The 23731-nt window shown below is 38.6% G+C and overlaps 1 protein-coding gene across 6 annotated transcripts in view; it reads left to right on the top strand.

Annotated features, from left to right (window-relative positions):
• LOC311441560 (uncharacterized protein) overlaps positions 1-23731 on the top strand; it is a 72606-nt gene that overhangs the window by 16149 nt on the left and 32726 nt on the right. For 2 of the 6 annotated variants that reach the window (XM_084529830.1, XM_084529832.1), the window contains exon 2: positions 15627-15744. In XM_084529830.1, the coding sequence (XP_084385956.1) occupies positions 15719-15744 (26 nt within the window). In that variant the 5' untranslated portion in view covers positions 15627-15718. Of the gene's footprint in view, positions 1-2058; positions 2265-15626; positions 15745-16732; positions 17379-18235; positions 19392-23731 lie in introns of those variants that run through there. The other 4 variants (XR_014696046.1, XR_014696047.1, XR_014696048.1 and 1 more) reach the window with 4 other exon arrangements.

Raw genomic sequence — 23731 nt, forward strand, 5'->3', positions numbered from 1 at the left:
AAAAGCAATAATAGCATGAAGATGCATTAAGTTGTGGAATACAAAATATTATATTCTTTCTTAAAATTCAATTCTCTAAATTTATTACCTGCTGAATAGCTGTGGAGGACAGACAAAAATTGAGGTATCAGATGTTTTGACATTTGTGCTGGCAGAAAATCCCGGTTAATTAGCTGTGTTACAGCTATCACTTGGTAGTATTCCCTTAATTCCAAGGAAATTGTGGAAATAGGTTTTATGAAAATAGTTGAGACTCCATTTTTGTAGTAGGGTATCTAAGTGGAGACCCATCGACTTGAGAGTTAAAGATGTATTAGTAGAGCCCTGTATTGGTCCAGGCATTGGAACAGAAATACAGCAAGCTCATTGCGCTGTTCAAGTCTTCAGGTTAGATGAGTGACCTTCAAAAACACAACAAAATTGAGCAATTCCCTTGTGCTTTGGTTTGCAGTTGTCCCAGTGTTCAGCTCTGACAAATGGCAACAGCTGAGTTGTGTTCCACCCCAAGAACTGTTTTTGTAGGTCTTCTGGAGTGTAAGTTCCTTAACTCTGTTTGTTTTGTTTTGTTTTGTTTGTTTGTTTTCTTTTTAAAAAAAAAAAAAAAGTATCAGGGCTATGGAACAAGCTTGAAATCATGGACAGAATAAATCATCAGTGGACTAAGAACCAGTACAGTCTTAGGTCTCTGGATCTCCTGTTAATGTATTAGTGTGACTAATACACTTCAGAGAAGTGACTCTGCTTCAGAGAAGTCTTGTGTGGAAGTACATCTGCCCTGCAGGGTTAGGAGTTCATCTTGCTTTTGTCAAAGCTGTATTCCAGTTGAACATCTTAGATTTTTCAGCAGCTTGCAGCCTGGCACTCTGATAGTATGAGCAGGTCCTGTTTTGAATATGAGGTGTAACTTCTCCAGCCAGTAACTGTAGCTGAAAGGGTCTAAAGGTAGGATATCTTTATGAGGTGTCTGAATTGTTGTCTGCTCTCCGTGTCCAGTTCGAGTTTTGTGTTGTAAATCAACCTGTACACATACAGGAAAAGTAGTTTTAATCTTTGTAACTCGTTCTGTTGTCTTAGCCTTTTATGCAGGATACAAGTTGTTGCCACAGGTCACTTTCACTGCATTTCCTGAGACTTCTATGTAAAGGTATAATTGGGTCTTGCTGACTGCTTTGTTGTGATACTGCAGCATCCTCATGTCTGCACCCACTCTGCTGTGACCTGTCTGAAGACCTGCAACAATTCGTAGTTCGAGCTGCCTGCCTGTGGTCATGCCCATAGCTAAATATACAGGAGCTAAGCTTGGAATAGCTCCAGGAAGCAGTTACAGAAAAGGATTGCAAGAGCCAAACTCTGCAGCATTCCCTTTGTAAGTTCATCTTCAAACAATGCAGTTCCACCACCTGCTGCTGTCCTGGATAGGGATTTAGTATCTTCCCCAAGGAATACAGATTTAACAGGAGCCGCCCACTAACTCTGAAACAATCAACTGCTTTTCCTGCAGGTGTGATTCCTTGCTCACACAAAGCAAGAAGAGCAGGCATTCCTGCCCCCATCCAGCTTCCTCTTCCAATCAGCTTTAGTCATACCAGCGTGGATGTGCAGTTCAAGAACCAAAATGTATGGAATGTTATCCTGGGATCTGTGAAATGGGTTTTGATCAGCAGTTTATAAAAGAAAAGAAAAAAAAAACATAAATTATGAATTTGCGCATCTCCAATATATGTCTATAGCATTGCAGAGTTAAAAATAAATAAATAAATAAAAATTCATTCCAGGAGTGGACCAATAGTTTCACTGGAGAAATGGGGGAGTCTTGAGCAGTAAAGATAGAGGATAGCCTTTCTCATTGTGGTATGAACTCCAGAGTATTTGTTCAGTGCTAAGAATTCCTCTAATTGTGTAAACACCTAAAATGGCAACCCGTATTTTTGGGTATGATAGGGCTATTAAGTGCCAATGAAAAAACAATGTGATCAGTTCAGAAAATCTGCTCATTCTTGTAGACTAAACAAATAGAATCAGACTTCCTCATGATTTTATTTTATTTTTTTCCTGCAGAACTTTGGTCTGGGGCGATTTCCACCTTCTTCAATCTAATTATAGTTCTATATAGGACTCCTCACTCGTGACCAGTGAGAATCTATCAACTGGAATCCATCAGCTACCGACTGTATGGCACAAAAAATCCTAGTCCAGTGAGTGAACTTTAAAGTTCATGTTATTTCAAGTCTCCAAATCCAGCTGGCAGTGTTTATTGTAACTGGGTAAGAACATACAGCTATTAATCATTCTTGTAAAAACAGCTTTCTGAATATTAAGTCAATTTCTGGTCTGAAGTCTAAAAGACAGTTCTCTTTGATACAAAAATTAAACAGTCTTGTCATTCTTAATGGGGTGGGGTCATCTTAACTAGTGATACTATTTTTTTCTTCCCGAGCTTGATAACTTTTATAGAGTACTTTAATCTGTTAGGTTCCAGATCCTGCTGTGAGCAATGGTTAGCATCCTTCAGGTAGAGCTAGAGCATAAATGTGAAATGGTTGAAATGCTCTGTTCTCACCTAAATTTTGAAGGAAGAAGATGAAGCTGCTTCACTTACCTAAAACCCTGCTTGGAAGTTAAGTGAACTAGTACGTTAAAATAACTATTGCTTTAAAATATCTTCTGAAGTAAGTTGTTAACCACTGGGTCGCCATCTACTTCACTAAGTGTGAATATCCAGTCTGGCTATGTTGCAGAGATCTCTGCAAAAGGTGACCGGCCTCTGCTGTAGCTGTAAGTTCACTGCAAATGATCCCTTCTATAGCTGCCCCTAAACACAGCTTCTCCCATATACTCCCAACTGAGATGGGAATACTTGTGACCCTATTGGTATTCAATTGATATATGGTCTTACAGTTCCTGAAATAACTGAAGTGCTGAAACTTCTATTCCTCCTGCCGAAGAAGGATCTTGAAAGCTTGCTGTTTTACTAATAACTTAAGCTTACACTTCTTTCTGCACTGTAATGAGTACCCTGGATAAAGGTAAATATTCTTGATATGAACTCTCATTTGAATAATTTACTGTTTGAAAGTGGGAGCTGCCACATCTTAACTCCAAAATCTGTCTTTATTGCTAGTTATTGGCTTAAAATCTTAAAAGAAAAAAGCACAGTAAAAAATAGAGTAGTGAGCACTAATGTCTACTCAAACTGTGCATATAAGCATACTCCGAAATGCTGTCGCCTCATGGGAGCTCCAACAATGTTCCTATTGTGTTCTGCTCACATACAACATTTCTCCCCATTCCCAGGCTCCATGCTCATGAGCTGGGCAGGAAAGGTCATGCAGCTGTGAAAGGGATGGGAGCCAAATTTCATTCTGTGCTTGAGCTGATTAAGCTGCTGCTGCCTTCACAGTACTGAGTCGCTGGCTCTGAGACTTGTTTGTTCAAGTGGTAATTTCTGGATGCATTTAAAGCTGTGCGTATGGAAATATATTAGAAGAAGTTATGTATCAGAACAGCTGAAAGCTAACCAGCTAGTGTAAGCCTCCTTTGCCCTGATAGTTCTCCACAGAGCCACAGCCAAGTGTGAAGTTGCTTTGGGGAATCTCTGGCGTAGGCCACTGCAGGAAGGGAGCCTTTGTGTAACTTTTATTAGAAGAAAAAACTTGCATTTCTTCTCAGATCCCTCATGTCTCTGGAATTTGAAGAGAAGGTCAATATTTTTCTTGACCTCCTGAGACCACTTGCCCAGCTTGGTAGTATTTTTCTTTTATAGAAGAGACCTTTCTCAGACTTCAAGGAGTCTCTAGCTGACCTGCAGCTATAATCCTTCAGTAATTTGCCAAAGTAGATACTTTGGGAAGGTTAAAAATGAGACAACCTTCTTTAGTATGCTTTGATTATAAGTACCTTGAAGAATCTGTTTCTCTTGATGCATAAAAGCTTTTTGCTGTAGCTTCCTGACTGTGGACCTCCCTGAGTCATCTTACAGAAACTATTGAAAATCAGGTATGATGCGCAAGTAAAATGAAACATGAAGAAAGGCTACAGTCCCACCCCTTTCCATGGAAAAAAAGGAGCAGTTTCGTGTGCATGTTGTTGAATGCAGACTTGCTGCCAGGCAGGTGGGCACAGCAGTTGGCTGAATGTTCTTTTATCTATGCTGTGTCTTAAATTCCTTGGTAACTTTGTCCAAGAGTTATCATGCAGGTTGGAAACCGGGCACCTAACCTTTAGAGAGCTTAGGGAAGCATCTTAGCATCATGATTAAAGTAGCAAACTTCCTTGGCAATTGGTAAATTCAGTTTTCTCTCCTAGTCTCATTCTTCTGTGAAACCTGTTTTCATGTAGTTCCAGACCCTTGTGAACAACTATCTTTTGTGCAGAAGAGAACTAGGAAATCACTGCTGGTGCCAGGGTGTCCACAACTCCAATGGCTGGAGTAGATTGTCTTGAATTTAACTGCTTATGCACAAGCAAGAAAGTTGCCTGCCTTTTAATTCAGAACAACAGTGCACAATAAGATATGGTAAAAATGGATCAGACAGGGATCTTAAGTATTAATTGTTCTTATATACCTGTTTGATTTGTCTTTATAAATCTTTAAAGCATACCTTTTATTCAACTTGCAGTCAGGAAGAAAACTTTGCCCAGATTGAAATGGGGTATTTTCTATAAGATATGAGGAGGCTAACTTGCTAGAAGGATATGGATGTTGTGGAGATTCTCCCCTGGCCTGTCTTGATCCATCCTTGTGGCAGAAGCTTTCTACTGAGGACTGGCTGAATGTACTGAATTTCTGTACTGCATGCAGGAGTGTGCAGGAACCTTTATGATCTGTGCTTCAGTGGTCTTGTTAGATTTATTGGGTCATGTTGGCCTTAAAACTTAAGAAATTATCACATGTATCTTTGATTAAAAGTTCTGCGTCAAAATGCCTTATCTGATAGCCTTCTCAACTGTGTTTGACATGGTCAAACTGCCTCTGATGTAAAAGCAAAGGTAATCCCATGTTTTCATTAGGCTGTATCTGCTGCTACCGCCCTTCCTGGGGGAGCAACAGTATTTTCCAGAGTAGTAGTCTTCACCTTCCCGTGGAAACTAATCAACTTCAGCTAAGCAAAATAAATCTGAAATTGAAGCTGAAACCTTATGATACTTAAGTTTCTCACTCAAACCAGTGTATTCTTTTAACTCAAAGTTATTTCAAACATAGTAGCAAGCAGCACTTCCTAAACTTATCATGTATCCAATCTGTTTCTTCCTGTAAAAATGATATGATAAAACAGCTGCAGTTCTGGGGTAGAACATCACCTTGCTGGGAAACTGTGCAAAAACCTGAATTGTCATAAAGCTTTTAGCTGTTTTAAATGATGAAGAAGCTGTTTGCTTCTAGGGTGGATTTGGGGTTGCATGAGTTAGAAGGGAAATTTCTGTGCTGTATGGTGACTGTTTAGCTTAAAAGCATGTTGTACCCTTTAAAGATCGCTGTGCAGACATAGCTAGGCTTTCATGAGTTTCTTCTGCACATCATTTTAATTAAGAATATCTGTTCAAATAGACTCAAGGTAGGTTATGAAGCTTTATATAAATTTAGTGAGGCAATCCTTTTACTACTGAGTTTCCCCTTCTGAAATGATGAAAACTATGAAAGGAGGAAAAAAAAAAAAAAAAAAAAACTGACTTTGTACAGGCTTTTTTGTGGAAGGGGAACCGGACCAGAAACTTAGCAACAGACTTGCTACACAACAACTGTGACCAACTCTCAATGATGCAACAGCCAGCCTTTTAAAGGGTCATTTTCTAGATCTCTGTTCAAATATTTTATTTATGGCCCTTATAACTTTGCTAGAAACTATTAGGATAGTATCAGCACTAGAGAAGTATGGATATCCAAGTATAAAAAAATAAGCTAAATGTGTCTGTGATGGCAGTTCATAGCCAGCAGACCCTGCGAAGCCTCTGCTGACTTGGTGAGATGGAAGATTGCAAGTGCAATTTCAGGCTGATTTGGCCCATGTAAACAAAGCTGTGCATGCAGTCAAGTGAGCACATGTGCACAGCTGTGTTTATCTGACACTTTGCAAATCAGGATTTTATTTCTAAATAGCATGCTGACAAGAACAAGGTCGTGGCAATCTTCCTCTTAGTACTTAAAAAGAAATATATTTTTAGGCTGTCACCTTAAGAGCTTGGAAACTGGGATTCTCATTTCTCACAAAGGATTGGCTTTCTGAATGTTTAAATCTTCACTTATATGTTTCCAGCTACAGGACCACACAATATAGCTAGAAAAAGCCTTACTTAAATAATGGATTGACTTCTAGTAAATAACTAATACTCACCTGAGACTTCTGAAGTGAAGTGTTATCAGCAAAATATATGGGCTTGATTATTTCATCTCCAATCTGCTGCAGAGGGTTTCTATATCTCACTGAAGTTCACTGAAATTGAAAAACTCCAGTCTCTATTGAAGTTGAAAAATTGAAACACTGGCTATTACTCATAGCAGAAAGGGGGTATGTCAATGTCTTGATGGTTCTGTTGTGAATGTAATTTTTAATTGAATTTTCTGAATCTGTTGGAATGGAAAACGGACCATGGGCTTTCAGAAGTTACTTAATAAGATGAATGCACTTCTAGCTGATGGCATGCCAGCAGTACAGCTACTAAATGGCAAGTATAAGGACTGCTGACAGCCTGAAAGATATCTTGGAAAGCTTATTCAAGGCATTATTCATAGAAAGGAGGAGCATCTTCTCAAATCTGAGTTGTATTTTGGATGCAACGGCGGTTGGATCAATCAAACTGGAGGGAGCGAAGTTATGTCTACTGGTGAACAATTTACCTCAACTTTATCTGCTACAGTATCCATCTCTTTAGATAAGTCCTAACTTTAATAGACTTTTTAAGAATGAGAAAAATCAAGATAAACCAGCTCTTGGCAAAAAAGCAAGCATGAATTTTCTGTCTCTATATTAGTAGATTGCTGATTAAAATCCAAGAGATAAAGTTAATAGTACTAAAAATCTTAATTTGCATTTGGATGCTACTGTCTACTACTATTCTCTGTATTGCAGAACAGCTCTTCCTTCTACGGAAGGAAGATTACACTGGCTGTGTGTCAGCTTTGCAGAGTTGCTCTAGTGGTGCTGCTTCTTTAGCATTGTTACGGGAGGATTCCTGGCAAATGCAAGCATGCATACTTCTGCCTTTTGGGAATGCTGGGCATGATCTGATCAAGTAATAGAAAAGCTGGGGAAGAGCTGCAGGTTGGTTGGTTGTTTTTTTTTAATCCCTAGTTGTGCTATGAGGTAGGCAGCAGCCCTGATTTGTGGTGTACACATCTCCATAACTGTTGAAATATAGGGTCCACTCATGAATGATTGGGAAACTTTGGAAAAATTCTGTTGATGGGTAATATGCCAAATGGTACTCCTGGAAGCTTTTTCAGAAGTCTTATGGACTAGATGATCTGGTAGGTCCTTTCCAACCTTGTGTTTCTATAGGATTATAGCGATGATGGTATTTGTAAAGCAGCTAGGAAAAAAATATTTATTATGAACTCATGGTTTCAGAGAACTTGGCTAGGGAAGCTACCCAGACAGAATGAGAACCCAGGAGAGCTGGCAAGGGCTCTTCTCATCAGACCAAAAATAGTCACTGCATAATGGTAAATAACTACCTTATATGGAACCTAGAAGAAACAAATAAGGACTCTTAAAACTAAAAACAAATTGTCTAGCTCTTAAATTCTTTTCCTTTTACACATTATGTGATATCTTCATATCTGTGCTATATAAATTCTCTTCTAGCTCTCTTAGCTCACATAATAGAATGGAGCAGGGTCGTTTGGACTGAAGGCAATGAAAACCATATGAAGTGGCTGGTTGCCACTTTACTACGTACCACAATTCCCCAAAGGCAGGAAGATTACCTAAACTCATCTACTTGCAAAGTGAAGTGTAGGAAAATTTATGAAAAAGTTGTTTACCAAGTAGAATGAAAGAAGACGGAATATAAATACTACTCTTAAAATTGGGATGCTGTTTGCCTGGAGGTATTGAAAATTAAGCATTATGTATAGATTCCAACATAATAACCAGATGTTTGCATCCATCCCTCCTGGGAGACTGAAATAAGATCTTTTTTCCCATTAGAGAACTGTCCCAAGTAATGCTATGCAGTGAAGTAACTGTGTTCCTTGCCTACCTGGGCTTGAGAAAGGGGAAAAGGGGAAAAACACTTTTTTCCTGCTTCAGCCTACTATTGTTTTACAGATGACTTTTCCAGTTTCTTCCTTTCTCAAAGTATCTACTTACTGTATTAGAATTCAAGATAGCAGACCCAAAAATACATTTAATTTGTTTTTAGTTAAAATTGTAAGCCTCTAAGTCTTGTAGCTGGGCAACGTGCATAGACTTGATAGCTTCACGTCAGATTTGTGGTCAGATATTTGAGAGGTCTGTGCTTCGTGTGCTGGAAAAGCCTGTGCTGAAACTCAAGTTCAGTTTTCTGCTTCCCACAGCCAGTAGAACTCCCTGTAGTTCAGATGGGTGACGTACAGAGCCAGGTCCCTTCAGAGAGCACTGGCCTTTGAAGTTAGAGCTGCTCTTTGGGAATGCTTTAACAAAAGTAATAAACCTAAAGGCTGGAACCCCACAAAGAAAACTTATTTTTCAAGGACATATGCATTAAAAGTAATAACTCCATGTGAGTTCCCAGTGACTGTCTAGTGTCAGGAGTTTGCCAATAGCTTGGGATAAGATAAAAACTTCCTTAAGAACAAACAGAAAATCCTAAACTGAACACATTAGTGTTGCATACCTTGCACGAAAGGTATGTACAGAGTCTTCAGGGCTCTTCCCTAGATTGCATTTGCCTTTGCATCTGTAGTGCTACTGTTGATATAGGTTGGATGCTGAGATGATATAACTTACTGTACTTTAGTAGGATGGGCTTGGGTTATAAAGGATGGTCATTTAATTTCACCTGTAGGTTTACAGAAACAAGTTTAAGTTGCATAAGTACAAAAATGTTAATGCTGGCCCTTGCTGTTCTGGAGGAGCTATTTTAGATCCATGTGAAAGTTGAGTTTCTTGAGTTTTGTTTTAGTTTAAGTGCAGCATAGTACCTCTTGCTGGGAACTGTATCTTCCCACTTTTTGATAGAAGTGTTGCAGAATACTGGCAATTAAATTGGATTTTAAAGATCTATATCACATATGTATATATTCTGCTTGCTTAAATATTGATTTTTATTTTTTTATTTTTTTTTATTTTAAAATAGCAATCCTTTCAGTAACTGCTGGAAAAGGCTCCATATTGTCAGACTGGAATCAACCAAGTTAAGTTGGCTCTGAAATGTCAGACTCATGCCAAATGGGAAAGTGAAATTCCTGACTTCTGTAAAATCCTATTGAGCTGTTAATATGAAGCTAAGTGATATACTCCTTGACATAAAATAGAAATTTTCTGTAAGGCAGAAAGAACCCTGTGTGGGGTCTTTGGCTATAAGCTTGAGAATGCTATTGTGGCCTTGGTTTGTATCTCTTGTTCCGTGTCTTTGGCCAAAGTTCTGGCTGGCTTCTCTGCCTTTCCCTTTTCCTGCCCTTTTTCCAGTCATGATGGTGGAGGCCAACCACGAGACAACTGCAAAGGGGCAGTAGCAAAGCCTTGCTTGTTAGAACTTGCAAATTCCCACATCCCCCCCAATCGCAGAAAGCTTTGTCATGTAGGAAGCAGCGCGCCGTCAGTTCTCTTCTGCAGTGGCTCTGTGGTTTAGTGACATCTTGAGGACATCAACCAAAGACAAACAGCCCTGCTCTTCCCCCTGTCACTGCTGACGTTAGCAGAGGGGCGTGCATGTACTGATGGACAAGGCAGATGGAACACATTTGTCTTGCCTGGTCCATGGGTAGGTTTATGGGCTGGTTAGTAACTGCGATAAAAAGACAACCTTCAGACTGAAGGGTCTGTGAAAAAGGCAGGTATTTTCATGTATATGAAAGGGAAGACTGCATGTGGTCTACAGCCTCTGCTCTAACGCAATGAAGGCCTATGACCTTGGAAAAGTAGTATTTTACCCTAGAGAAGCATCATGCCAGCTTAGTCCTAAATGGCTCAACTTGGTGTTAGAAATAATTCAGGATGAGAGGGTTAGAAAAACCAATGAGGAAAAAATACTGGCTAGATGACTTCAGCTGTGCATTTATCCAGCAAGTCTGCATCAATCGTACAAGGAAGAGCTGTGTGCTGTGAAGACTTGAAAAAATCAGCTCTAAGTGTCTTATAATTGAGAAATCGCTACTCTGTCACCTGGAAACTTCTGTAGTTGGTATCTTCTGTACTTCACAGCTCTGCAATAGACCTGTCAGTAAAGAATCAGCACTCTAATTGTAATTATATAATGTCTTAATGCTTGAGCTACGATGTTTTTCTGTGGTTTTTGGTTAATACACAAAAGTAGGAGGCAAAGTAATTTTGGGCACAGATGGGGCAGAATATTAATAGCAGACAACATGCAGTCAGTGAGCAGGGCTCTTCTAGTGTGCTTCAGTGACAGGAGCAGGGAGATGACTTTGTGTAGACCGTACTACTTCTTGTTGGCAAACTATGTTCCTTCAAGTTAGTTGTGTAAACCAGGATAAATGCTGTAAGAACTGAGTAACTGTACAGTCCCTGTTTTAAGTGTGAACACTTGCAGTTTTAATAACTCTTTAATGAAGCTCATACCTCGTTGCCTGATTCTGTATTATCTAGTGTATGAGAAACGCCAAAGTGATTTTGAAAGTACATACTTAATGAAGGATTATTGTAGTCCCCAAAGACTAACATAACCTGTAAAAACATAGGTAATATCACAAGTTACTATTATTCAATATTTTAAAAAAAAAAAAAATCCAAGCTGTAATTTTTTTGAATAGGCTACTCTGCTAATCAGATACTGAAATTCAAAAGTTTTCTTGTAAATCAACTGTATTTTGGCAAACATATAGAATTACTGGTCAAATATAGACTTAAATACCAGCTGTCAGAGAAAAAGTTTTTTTTTAAAGTACTGTTTGCTCTTCGAGCCACAGATGCAGTATCGGTATAATGAATAAAATCTGTTGAGTGCTGCATCTCATAGAAGTGTCTCAAAGATCTATTGACTTAGAGAAATTATTCATACCTGTGTCTTCCCACCTATTCTCCTACTTCCCAACACGTGAATTCCAGATAGTGTTTTATGATAAAGTAATTAGACTGTAAAATTAGAGCCTCTGACTTTTTTGTTTGAAGAACAGCAAGTAAAAAATACACCTGGTGCTTTAATAAGGACTTCATTTTCTTGCCTCAGCAAGTCCCCTGTGAGAATCAAAAGCAGGGAACTCAAGGGGGTCTAAATTAGGGGTAAGCCACACCTACCAAACCTTTCTGGTTGAGAAATCACAGAAAGCTCTCCCATAATTTCATACTGCAACAACCCTACCCAAAATGTCATACAGAAGCAACAAGCATCTTTTAATGTGTATATCCTTAAAGAGATCTTCAGTGATGCCCAGGATATTGGGTAATTGTCTCAATGAGGTATGTGTAGCTGCATTCTTCAGTGCTTGGTCTCCTGTATAGCTTTAGGAATCTGAACTACTTATGAGAAACTAACTCGGGAATAAATCAAAGAGGAGCACTATTTGAGGGAGAAAGGAGGAGCTGGATGGTTTGGAAAGACATCTGTGTGCTGTACTCACTTTATAAACCAACAGTAAGGCAAATATTCAGAAAATCTTTAGTGGAGTCCCCCTGGAAAAGATAGATGGTCACAAAGCCATGAATTCAACAAGTAGGTAATTTTAAGTTACTAGAGTTTATGAAGTCAAGAAAATCTGCTGTTGCTGAGCTACTTTCAGCAACAGCTATCTTGTATTTTGCAGAAAATTCAATGGAATTTTACTAACCTATACAGTATATATGTGTAGATTAGTGGAAATAATTGATTCATCATCCACAACATTTGGATTGATGGAGGGCTTTTAAAAGGCGTTTCAATTCAGTTTTTCATTTCAGTTCAGCTTGCCTGGGGCTTTCTTTGCCCTAAGTAACACAGTTTCTACGTAACCACAAAAAATCCTCTAAAACTTTTCAGATTACCTGTGAGATCAAAAAAGCTAAATGTATCGAGGAAGATGTCTAATGACTTGGCAAGTGTTTCCTTGTGCTCCAAACAAGCCAACCCTATTTCACTTTCAGTGGGACTGCCTGTGGAAGCTGAGTGGGTATGTACGACAGTGCAGGGCTGAGAAAGCAAGACTGCTACATTTTGAGTATTTGATTCCGTGAACAATGGCAGATAAATTTGACCAGCAGAGCACTGTGCATTAGGAATATAATTTGTGTCCAAAATGGGTTAAAGTATGCTGAGGGCTACACGTAAAAAGAAATTCCCCAGTTTGCTTATCTGTAGGTCCCAGAACTTAATAAAAAGTAACTCCAATGTGAGTTGAAAATCAAAATCTCCATGAAAATCAGGGAGGTGGGAGAAGAGGGAAAGATTATTCCAAACTGGGTCATGTGGCAGTAGTCTGGTAGCAGTCTAGTAGCAGTAGTAATATTTCCTGGCTAATCCTTAATTTTATATTCTCTTAAACCATGAAGAGTGGTTTATTGTAATACAGAACTGTGTTGCCATAAACGGTAGAAATTGCTGAAATGAGAATATTTGATAAGCAAAGCCTATTGAGAATCAACAAATGAAACTCCAGTCCAACTTTCTTGTGGAATATTAACTTTCTTGGTTCCAGGGCCTGGTCAAAAATATTCTTCAGAAGGCACTAGCAGAAAATAGTAAGGAAGTACCTTGATAATGGAATATGGGTACTTTCTCTCCTGAAGCCTCAGCTGGCTCAGATAAGCAGGAATAAGCAACTAACATTTGGGTGTCTTGCACTGCAGGATTCACTGTTTCTCAGTACCTGCTTGACTGTATATTTTTACTTTACAGTCAATGCAAAGTACTATCCTATGTAAAGGGCAAAAAAATGTGTATATAATGGTCATAAAGCACTGGGATGGCTTTGTAGGTTCTAGATCATGGGAAAAAAAAACAATGTCTTCATAAATTAAGCCAACTTCTTAAAGACTGATCTGGCTTAGTAAAAATCCATTGCTCCTGCTTGTAGGGAAGTGATAAAACTACTAATGCAAGAGAAGTCCTCAGTAGCTTGTTTTTCTTAATAAGCAGTATCCTGAAGTAGATAGTATTAGAGATCAATTCTTTCCAGTGTGAATGGAATGACTTCTATGCCTCTTATGATTTATGTTAAATCTGCTTGGAATAGATGTACTCACAAATTAAACTAAAAATAAAGGCAATCAGGAAGGATACCTTTTGGTTTCATTCTAGGCATCAAGCAGTCCTCTCATGTATACCTAGTTTAAGAATTTATCAAATAACAGGGTTTAAAGAAATATAATTTGCTCAGCTGAAGATTTTAACTTTGGAAGAGGCATGATGCTAAAAACTGCTTTTTGCTGAAAGCTCCTCTTCCAGCATGCTGTCAGCAGTTTCTATGGTCTATTTGAGAGTAGCCCTGATTGCTTGTTTGGTACTGTTGGAGAGCGTGAGGAAGGTTTCCTTGTGAATGAGAATTTCACCTGTTTAGGAGGAAGTTTGTTAGTGGCCTAAAAAGAACAAGGCTCCCCCAGAAGTTATTTTAGCAGAAATGTTTGTCCTTCCAAGGGGGAGAAGAGGAAAAAATGTTTAATATTAAACAGTTTCCTGACCATAAATAGTCCTGATTTTCTTCCTGCCTGTCATCTATCTTTCTGATCAATGAGAAAGTGCCAAACACCAGCAATGGTTTGTGAACCACTATATGGCTTTAGGGGCCTGAGCAGGGAAGGTGATACCTGCTTTTTATGTATAGGTACCCGTGTCAGCACAGCCCTGCGCTGACAGCTTGTGTGAAACGCACTTCCACAGCAAGGTGCCAAGAGCAATCTAAGCCTTTTCTAAAGCATTTGTTCAACCTCATCCTTCAGTTGTTCTAGATACTGCTTTAAAGCAAACATATCAGGTCCGTTCTCTAGCCAGCCAGAAGCTTTGAGTGTAAGCTTTCTCCAGTAGTCACCAGCCTGAGTCCTGCTGAAGTAGGCACAATTACAGTACACAGTTCGGTAATGCTGTAGCAGCAGGCTACCTTTCCACTTGCAGCAGTAAATTTTAGCAGTAAGAGCTGGGCATGTGGTCTCTAAATCACAGTTTAACTGTACTGTCAAAGTAATGTTTCTGCCAGATAAGTTCTGTCTCTGCTGGGGTCGTTACCAGTGGAGTCATACGAGCCTTTCCTGAAGTATGCAGTTTGCCTTCATGTAGGTAAAGCACCAAGGCATACTTCTAATTTCCTGGTAGCAAGGACTCTACAGCCATCCAGAGGGCAGTCATGCTGGTCAGGCATTTGGGAAGCAGCTATTTTTTCTCTCCTGTAATGATTTCTGCTCCTGCACACTGTAAAATGGAAAGTGAATTTGACCTAAGAGCATTCTTATTTAGCTAGACACTGGTATTGCCTCATGCATGTGAATAAAATCAGTGTTAGTGAGTCGAGGAACACCAAGGCTTTGTCACATTTTCTTTACAAGAATTATTGTAGTAAAAACATACTCTGCAATATTTCCCCTTCTGTTTTTAAAAAACAACTTTAAAAGGTGTTCAGTTCCTAGAACAGTGATCAGTTACAGGTTCTGTGCTGATCTGGTATTTTAGATGGGTGTGTTTTTTAACAGGGCTGACTTGCCAGACTTTAAACCCATTAATAGTAATCGCGTTATCTTAATTTCCTACAAATGACAGAATCCAGTATTGCAGCTTCTCTGTCATTTCTCTTAATTTCATTAAACTGGAGTGCTGCCATTGTTCATAAACGAGGTCAGAAAAATCACACTAAGCTGCTGAATACGATCAAATATGTGGCTCAAATTTGTTCTGGAGAATAAGTGACTTCAAATAAATTGCCATCACCATCTAAAAATGTTATGGTTTTAGCCAAAAGCATGAAGTAGGTCCCAGCTTCATTGTATGTAATTTCTAACGCCGTTGCAACTTTTTGTCTGTGCATATCTACTGACAGCTAAGTCTTTGTCATTTATCAGTCCTTCTAAGAGGAGAACTAGCAAAAGCATGATTAGCAAATTTGTTTTCAATTATCATCATCTAGTGGCTGTGTTGTATCACAATCACAACCTAACAAAAAACTTCAAAGTACTAGTGAAGTGATTATTCTTAATGCATTCCTAGCACATGTTTGTTGGAGGTCGTGTGACATAAATGCTGTGTAGCCTTGAGCTGCTTCTCTCAGTTCGGTCTAAATCACTGTGGTGTCAAGGCTTACATCCTTGTGAAATAAACGTTTTAGTGATGAGTGACAAGTGGCATCACAGTAAAGTTTTTAAAGGTGAACTGCTAAGTGGTATAAGCTGAAACTGTTCTGCAGTGATGTGAGTTGTGCCCTGCGCTGGCTTACATGGTCATGCCTCTGCCTTGCTCAGAATCTGTAAAGGTGGTCTGTCCTAGCAGTGTTCAGAGACAGAGCAGGGTTGGCAACTTTTATCCCTTTTCTACTGCCATGTGTGAAGTTTACCTTCTTTTTTTTTCCCCAGGTAACAGAATCCTGCTCCCTCTCCACCATAAGGTCATAGCTGCAAGGAACAGTTTCTGTGTATGTGGGTAACCAGAAAGCTAATGTCCCATTATGGTCAGTGACTTGAAAACCATTCGGTAAGTCATAATCTTTTGAGACTCAAGTATGCTATACATTCCTCTAACTTCTTTCCATCAATATGAAGATGCTTGATAACCCTACATACTGTACGTTTTGTGATTGTAGATTTCATGTAGGAATTGTGATTTGAGAGCAAGTCTCTTGGATAATAACTTTAGAAATTTTTTCTTGTTTTAGTTCTCCTTGCTATGAGTTAGCAAGACTGAAGCTAGGGACTAAGTGACTGGTGTGGTTAAGCCTCCCAGAACCTGAGGCCCTGTTTGAGGGGTGGGGGTGGAAGGGAGGGCATGGTGTCCCATTCCATTATGTGGTGGTCAGCACTGAAATCTGATGTCATGCCCTAGAGCACTGTGAGAACTTGGAAGTGTTTTCATTTTATCTGAGCTGTGTGGAGCTTTTAAATATGAAATCAAAAATTAGTGGTAAAGATGAAATTGTCAGATAGTTGCATTGTGCCAGAATGCACAGGTCTCTATTTTCCCACACACTTCAAATATGGTTCTGGTATTACTAAATACTTTCTGGGCACAATGGTATCAAACTGTGTGTATGCTTAAACAGAAGGAACGCTTTGGCTAGGATTTTTCTTTTTCAGGTAAATCGGACATCTCTCTCTCTCTATCTTTTGTATTTATTTTATTTTAATAGAGTATTGGAGGCAATAATTGGTGTTTGCACTATATTGCACTATACCTGACTTGGTATTTGATTCTATATGCAAGTAACACCTGGCTGGGATGTCATGTCAGTACTGCTTACAAGCAAATATATGGTAAATAAATGTGATTGAAGAACAGACTTTCCTAAAGAAAGCTAGCTGCACAATGAAGTGCTGAAAGGTTCCTTAATGTATCACCATTAATATGCGTATTTTAGGGGAGAGGGAAGGTTCCTAATAGCCCATAGGCAGTATTGTAACATACTACTTGTGCATTTAGTTGTATCCCATTAACCATCAAGCTGTTTGCATTTCTGTTTCTACAGAATGCCTCCAGCGCTCCTAAAACAGCTTTGAAGACTTGTCCAATATTGTCCCTGTCCAATAATCCATCAATTTAATTAGTACGTGAGATATCTGATGAGATGAGCAAGTACCTTTCACAAAGAACTGGTGTGCCAGTTTTGCAGTAACAAAAATCCTCAGTCTTCCTCCCCACTACTTACTATAAAATAGCAAATCCAAGATCTGTTTCTCAATATAAGGAATAGGGAGGAAAAAAAAAAAAAACACAAACATGAACCTTTCAGGACATAAAATAATTAAATATAGTCTAACTATTAAAGTTAGTCTTGAATATGTATAACCAGTTTGTTGCCTGACTACTTATAGAAACTATGGCCTCAGTTTTCTTTAAAAATGCCCAGATTATCTTGTTTGAATCAACCATATTTTATTTTTCTTTCATTGAACGTCTTGCATGCACACAGAACTGATAACTTAGCTGTCTTACTTTCAGTATCAATCTTGCCAACGAATGTTTTGCAAGCTACACACATTACTTTTGCCTTTGAAATTTCAAGATGCTTTCCATGCCTAGAGGAGAGTTCAACAGCAATGTCTGCAGTATGTAAGCAGAACAAGATGGCTAAGCATAATTCAACAGCATATATGATTCCTCAGGTATTTGAGGTACCTCTTATAAAAAGCTCTTGGCAGTAAACTTTGAGCATGCAGGGCACCTCATTCTCATGTTAAGATCATTTTCTGTATTTGTGCTAACTTATATGTATGTGCTGTCTTTGGATTGACATGAAATTAGTAAAATTACTTACTGATGAACTGCAAAATAGAATTAACACATGGTAGACTTAAAGCATCTACATCAAAAGTGGCAGCTCATCTTGGCACGTGAGCAAAGGCTAAGTTGTTAGAGATGGAACTGAAAGTGCCACTTTCTGAAATGAATGTCAACAATATTATCAATGTGATCTTTTTAATACTGAGATTAGACAGACTTAGTTACTAGTTGATTTGTGACTACTTTTATATTTTTTTAATCAGAATCTCTAATGCCTTATTCTGGTTTAAGTATTGCAGTATTTGTCATTGCACATTAGGTGTTGCAACTTTGTACTTGTGTAGGCCTGGAAGAACCACAAACATGTTACTGCATACTGCTCTATTTGTCTGTGTGATTCTTCCACATGCACTCGGCAGTCTTTCTGGCTTTACCCATTTTCATGTGTGAAACAGCAAGATTTTGGCCTGTGGGAAATAACTTTTCTAGGGCAAAAGTGGTAGTTTAAGGAATGAACCTAAAAGATCATCTCAGAAAAATGGTAATCGTGTCCAGCCTTGGCTACTGTAGAACCGCACTTCAGGGCACTCGTCACCGTGTTGAACTACCCTTTCCTTGAGCTACCCTACCACAAATGCAGAAGGGGTTTTGTTATTTATGTGACTTACCTGTTTCTGGAGTGCTGAGATGTTATTTACATTCTATGTGATATTCTAATTTCATCTATTCTTTAAAATTTTCTGTTAAGGCAAACATCCCTTGGCCAGTGTTTTTGAACTTGAGCCATTGCTCTTTTTGGAGTCTGCAGGAAGATGCAGACACTTCTGTCACAGAAGATTCAATTTTAGGTGCCTGAAGTAGATATTCTGATTCTGATACCTGGGCCTTTATAATGTATTGCGGCATGGCATCAGGCTGAAAGATGGCTAGAGAATACCACTTACTGCAGTGCTGTCTTTATATTGGGTGTCTTTGTTCATTGCTTCCTCATCTCCCTCCCAAACCACCAAAATGCTGGATAGTTGGAAGGTGAAGTTCACTTGCCATTTCCTTGGTTGGGATGATAGCTCTACAAAAGTGTAAAATAAAGTTTGGCACAATAATAAGAAAAGGGAACAGTGCACAATGATATTACGTGCAAGCCTGTGGACAGAAAACAAAATTGATGAATTTTCAAGGGCACTAGCCATTTTTTTCCCTCCTCAATCTGTCAGGAAAAAGTGCAACAGTATTAGAGCTGTCAAGGAGTGGCCAGGCAAACAAGGAGATCACTCATCAGTGTCAGTGACAAGATTCTGAATTTGATGGCAAAGCAACAGGACGAATAAGGATGACTTGATAATGGAAGTGCATAAACAGCACTTCAGGCAATCAGAAAAGCACATGGGAATGACAATGAGCTGCTGTCAGTATACCTCCTCCGTGTTGATGAGAGGGAGGAAGACCTGAAGGCTCATAATGACAAGCTTGAGAAGTGTTCCAGGCTGTGAGCTGCGCAGAATCAAATCCCCTGGAAATATGAAGGCCACAAAATCGTCTTGATGGTACCTACATGCTTAAAAAGAAACAAAAAACCTCAGTATTTGGAGCAGTTCCTGGAAGGAGAAAACACATGGACCCTAGGGCACCAAACTGGCAGCAGTGTAGATGTCAAGGTTCAGCTAATCTTTTGAATTCCTGGAGTAAATTCACTGGCTTATACAGACAATACCTTTAATGTTTATCTTGGATACAGTACTTATAAATGTAATCATTTTAGCATTAGAAAATTTTCCTAAGTGAAGAGATTCTGTGATTTTGATTTAAAGGAATCAATTTAAAGATCTTGTATGGACTGTTTAGCTAAAAAAAAATAATGATGCTGTCCCGTCAGAATTAAAACATACAGAATATTTTTCAAAGAAGTCATGGTATTTTCTTTAGGTTATTATAATATTGAACTGGCATATAGAAAATAAGTTTGAAGAGGTGTTTTTGTCATCTGGTTTGGCCACAATCTGATGAAAATTAGATCTCCAGTCCAGAGCAGGGACTTAAATATTTTTTTGCTATGGAAGAAGCTAATCCACACAAAACTATACCTGCATGTACCTAAACTGTACCACAACACCAAGATCTGCATTGCAGTTGGGAATATCAGAGCATTGAGGCTGAACAAGTGAATCATAGCCTAGGAGACTGCAGGAAAAACTGTAGTTTATTGAAGTGTTTAAGTACTTACTGTCAACACATTTCACAAGTTTCTGAGAAGAATTATTCTTGAACAGAAAGCCACACCCGGTACATAAATCTTAGTGTAAGCTCAACACTCCTGTAATTCCTTGTAACTGCAGACTGCGGGAGGCGTGGCTCTGTTAACTTGAGATCTTTCTGTCATAGTGACCATGTAATGATAACATTTAATTGCAGATAGTAGATCATTATATGCTATTACATTTTTGCAATGTATCACTCTAATACCTTTGATACAAGGGCTGGGATTCAAGGTTTTAATCCTAGAGCCATGTGTAATTTTGGAGGTGACCTTTGCTATGACAGTAGTGTGGTAAGTGTTTTTGCAAGTAGACATCCCTGATAAGGAAGAGCTGATGCTTCAAGGAAATGTGCAAGGGAGAGTGGTGACAAACTAAAACCAACCACTGCATTTCATTCTGAGTTCAAGTGCATTTGTTTAACTTTTGAGTTGTGTTATGTGGTCTTGAATGTGGAGTCTGTTGAACAGTGTAGGCATGAAATGTTTTACGTACCAATTCAAGGTACAGAAAATTAAAAAATAAAGTTGGAATGAAGACTGCTGCATTAATATGTTCAGTGCTAGCAGGTTACCCAGCTAGTGCTACACTACTAACAATGAGATTTAATCAGAAAAAATGTATGGCTAAACTTAGTCACGAGCTGCATAATTTTGCAAGCAATTGCAAAGCAGAATTAGACTAAGGATCATGTTATCCTATTACCCTTATGTAATGTAAGTTGACGTTGAAAGATTCAGGTTTTTGGATATGGATAAGCATCTTGGCTTTTTGCATCCATGTTCTGCAAATCTTTTTATCATACTTAGGTTGACTCAGTTATGCTATAGACCTTAAAGCCACTACTGGCTTTAGATGACAATGAGGCAAAGCCAGTCATCTTAGTCACTGCTTCACAGCAAAGTAATCACAAACTATTCGGATTTCATCTCGTGGTAGTGTATTGATACCACAATTGCCTGCAGAACACAACTCATCATGAGTTTTTCAGTTGACCTGGTGCATAGAACATTCTAAAGAAAGAATGAAGGGTGCCACTGAAGATAATGAAGGCAGGAAGAAATACGGCCATATAATCAGCAAATAAGGAAAAGTTGCAGCTTGTTTTAATAGTAGCTACCAGTGAGTGTCAAAGGACCTTGGATAAAGCCACGTTAGTCTGTTCATTGTCCTATCTATGAAGTGAGAATAACAACATATTATTTAACTGGCTAAAAGCAAATTAAGAATTAATAAATTACTTCATATGCTGGTTTCTATCTTTTTCAAAAGTTAATCTACCTTTACACTTTTCATGCACTGATTTTTAATCATTTTATTCTGATTCTTTTATGGATTGCCCAGTAATATTCCAGTTTCTAATGTCTCTGAACAGCAACTACTGTGGCTGTGATGGTGGAATACCTTACAGGAAATGAGAGCTGTATTCATCCCACAGATGACGTGTGCATTGACTTGTATGACGACTTATGCTGTCACTGCAGACAGCAAAACTAACCTGACAAGAGGTTTCCTCTTTCGACAGAGGTCTTCTCTTGACTGCTGGAGTTCTGTTAGCACCTTCGTATCAACTAGAAGTGTGTGTTTTTCATGTACGGCAAACACTGTAAGGCTGGCAAAACTTTGTAGCAGTGACTTATTTCAGTGCAGTGATGTTACTGGCATGGGCCATTAGGAAAAGAGCAACACTACAGTGGCAATTGAAGTAGAACATTTGATAAGTTTGTGGGGCTGGGAACCCTCTGGCCATTTTTAACCTTCTCTTCTGTGTAAATAAAAATGTAAATATTTGAGGTACAGTTCTTATAAAGCACTATGACTGGCCTCTGCTTTGAAAATAAAGTTTCAGAAAGTGAATAAGTAAATTAACAACTTGTAAGCTTGGATATAACCCACTTTTTCCCCCGTGCTTTGTTTTGGAAAGCACATTAAGTCACTTCCAGGGAAATAACACCAAACCAGTTTTATTTAGTTAGGTTAATTCCATTTTAATATTTCCATTAGCCATTTTAAACTTGGCACAGCAAGTAATAAAATTCTACAAATATTGACAAATAGAAAAGTAAATGCCATCCAGCCATGACAATCTGCTTTTCAGCCAACTTCCGAGAGATAGAAAGGCAGCTATCATAATTTATTTATATATTAATAAGGCATATGATTTTTATCATTAGTTATTCCCTTCTAGCAATTAAGGCAAAGCTGATAAAATCTTCACTAAGTAAATATCTTGGTTAACTTTCAAAAATTCATAGCTAAAAATCTTTCTAGTTTGCACACGGGGGAAAAAAAGGATAAAGCTTCTCTTGTGGAGCATGGCACCAAGTCAGATGGGCAAATGGAAGAAAAAGGAAGAGTCAGCAGGGATGTGTAGGCACCAGAACTGACACTGGCAGACTCCAACATGGTTACTGGCTTACCTGGTGATTGTGAATTGTGTTGTCCTTGCACGTGCAGTTAGTGGTGCTACTGGAGCATTAGGGGGTGAGTTTTTGACTGAAGTCAGTCAGTTTGGTCTTCCCTTCTAATTAGGCTTTATCATTAATATAAGCTTGACAGCTAGTATATTCAGGACTTCAGTTAAAGAGTCAAAGCCTGGATGAAACTTGATAAATTTAACATGTTAAACCAGTTATATTCCTTTTTCCTTGGTAATTTTTACACATAGAGGGAAATCAACTTTTGCATATGCCAAAGTCAAGGGCAAATGACAACCACTCTTGTTAAAAGAATAAATCCTTTATTTTTCAGGGGGATTTATTTCAGGAGGATGTATTTACAGTTACTAATGATGCTCATAGATCTTGCAGCAGACTTGATACCTGTGAGAAACACTCCGTAGCCAATAACTTAGGCTCAGGCGAGGATCTCAGCGAAGTAGTAATTTATTCGCGATTGCAATGGCGGGTGCCCCACAAGCAGGAGACCGCGCCTACTAGTTTCAAAACACAGCTTATATACCTTATATACCTTATATACCCTCCCCTGTTTCTCCACTGAGTGAGTAATCCAGGTTCACAATCTATCCGATGCTTCACAGACAATGCACGGCCTTCAGTTGCTGGCCTGTTAAATTTCAAATTTCTTTTGACACTTTTACTGTTTAAATTGGTAATATTTCTTCACTTATCTGACTTGACTTAACACTGTGATTTTCTCCTAGTTGCTCTAAGGAGTCCAGTTGTCTGCATTTTACAAGGTTGTTTGTTGAGCTTTCTTATCACTGCAAGCATTTCAATACCACATTCCTTCCTTCTAAACAATGTAACTCTGCAAAAGCAACATTTATATTCCCACAATACCTAAGCAGTAAATATTCATTTTTTATACATTAAGGAAATATTTTATGAATTTAAAGTATTTGAAAGGTAGAACGCATCTGTTTAAAGGCACCTTCTTTCTGGATTTGTCCATGTCTGGATTCAAGGCTTCAGCTAATGACATCTCACTTCCAGAGCTTGTTACAGTTGGGAAGTTACTCTCTTTAGTTAGTGTTTGCCTGAGGATCGTAACAATTTCTGGTTACTATAAAGTATAAATGCTTTCTACTGTATAATTGCATAAGGAAACAGCTAATCCTTGGGAATGGTACCCTTTGGGAGGAAAGAAAGCGAATTTTGGCGTATATGGAGTGAACATAGACCTTTGGACAGTGACTTTCTCTTTCAGCAATACTAGGAAAGTAGCTAATAAATTTAAAGTAGCGTGTAAAGTGTTTTGTCAAGTGTCCAGTGTGCCATGCTTTCCAGGAAAAGACATCGTTCTGATTTATATGACTACCTGGACACAGATGCAGAAGCATTTGTGTTAGTAAAATGTTTTAGCAAATAGTTTTTTAATCCTCATTACCTGAAGAAAGTAAATCCATCTACTGGAATGTCCAGCAAGATATTCCTGTTTCCCTTTGACAAGAAAACTTATTACTTGAACAAAGAAGAATGAAGAGTGAAAATGTAAAGGGAAATCTCAAAGCCATGCAATATATTACGGTT

Source organism: Aythya ferina (assembly GCF_964211825.1).
Source record: "Aythya ferina genome assembly, chromosome: 9".
NCBI classification, from domain to species: Eukaryota; Metazoa; Chordata; class Aves; order Anseriformes; family Anatidae; genus Aythya; species Aythya ferina.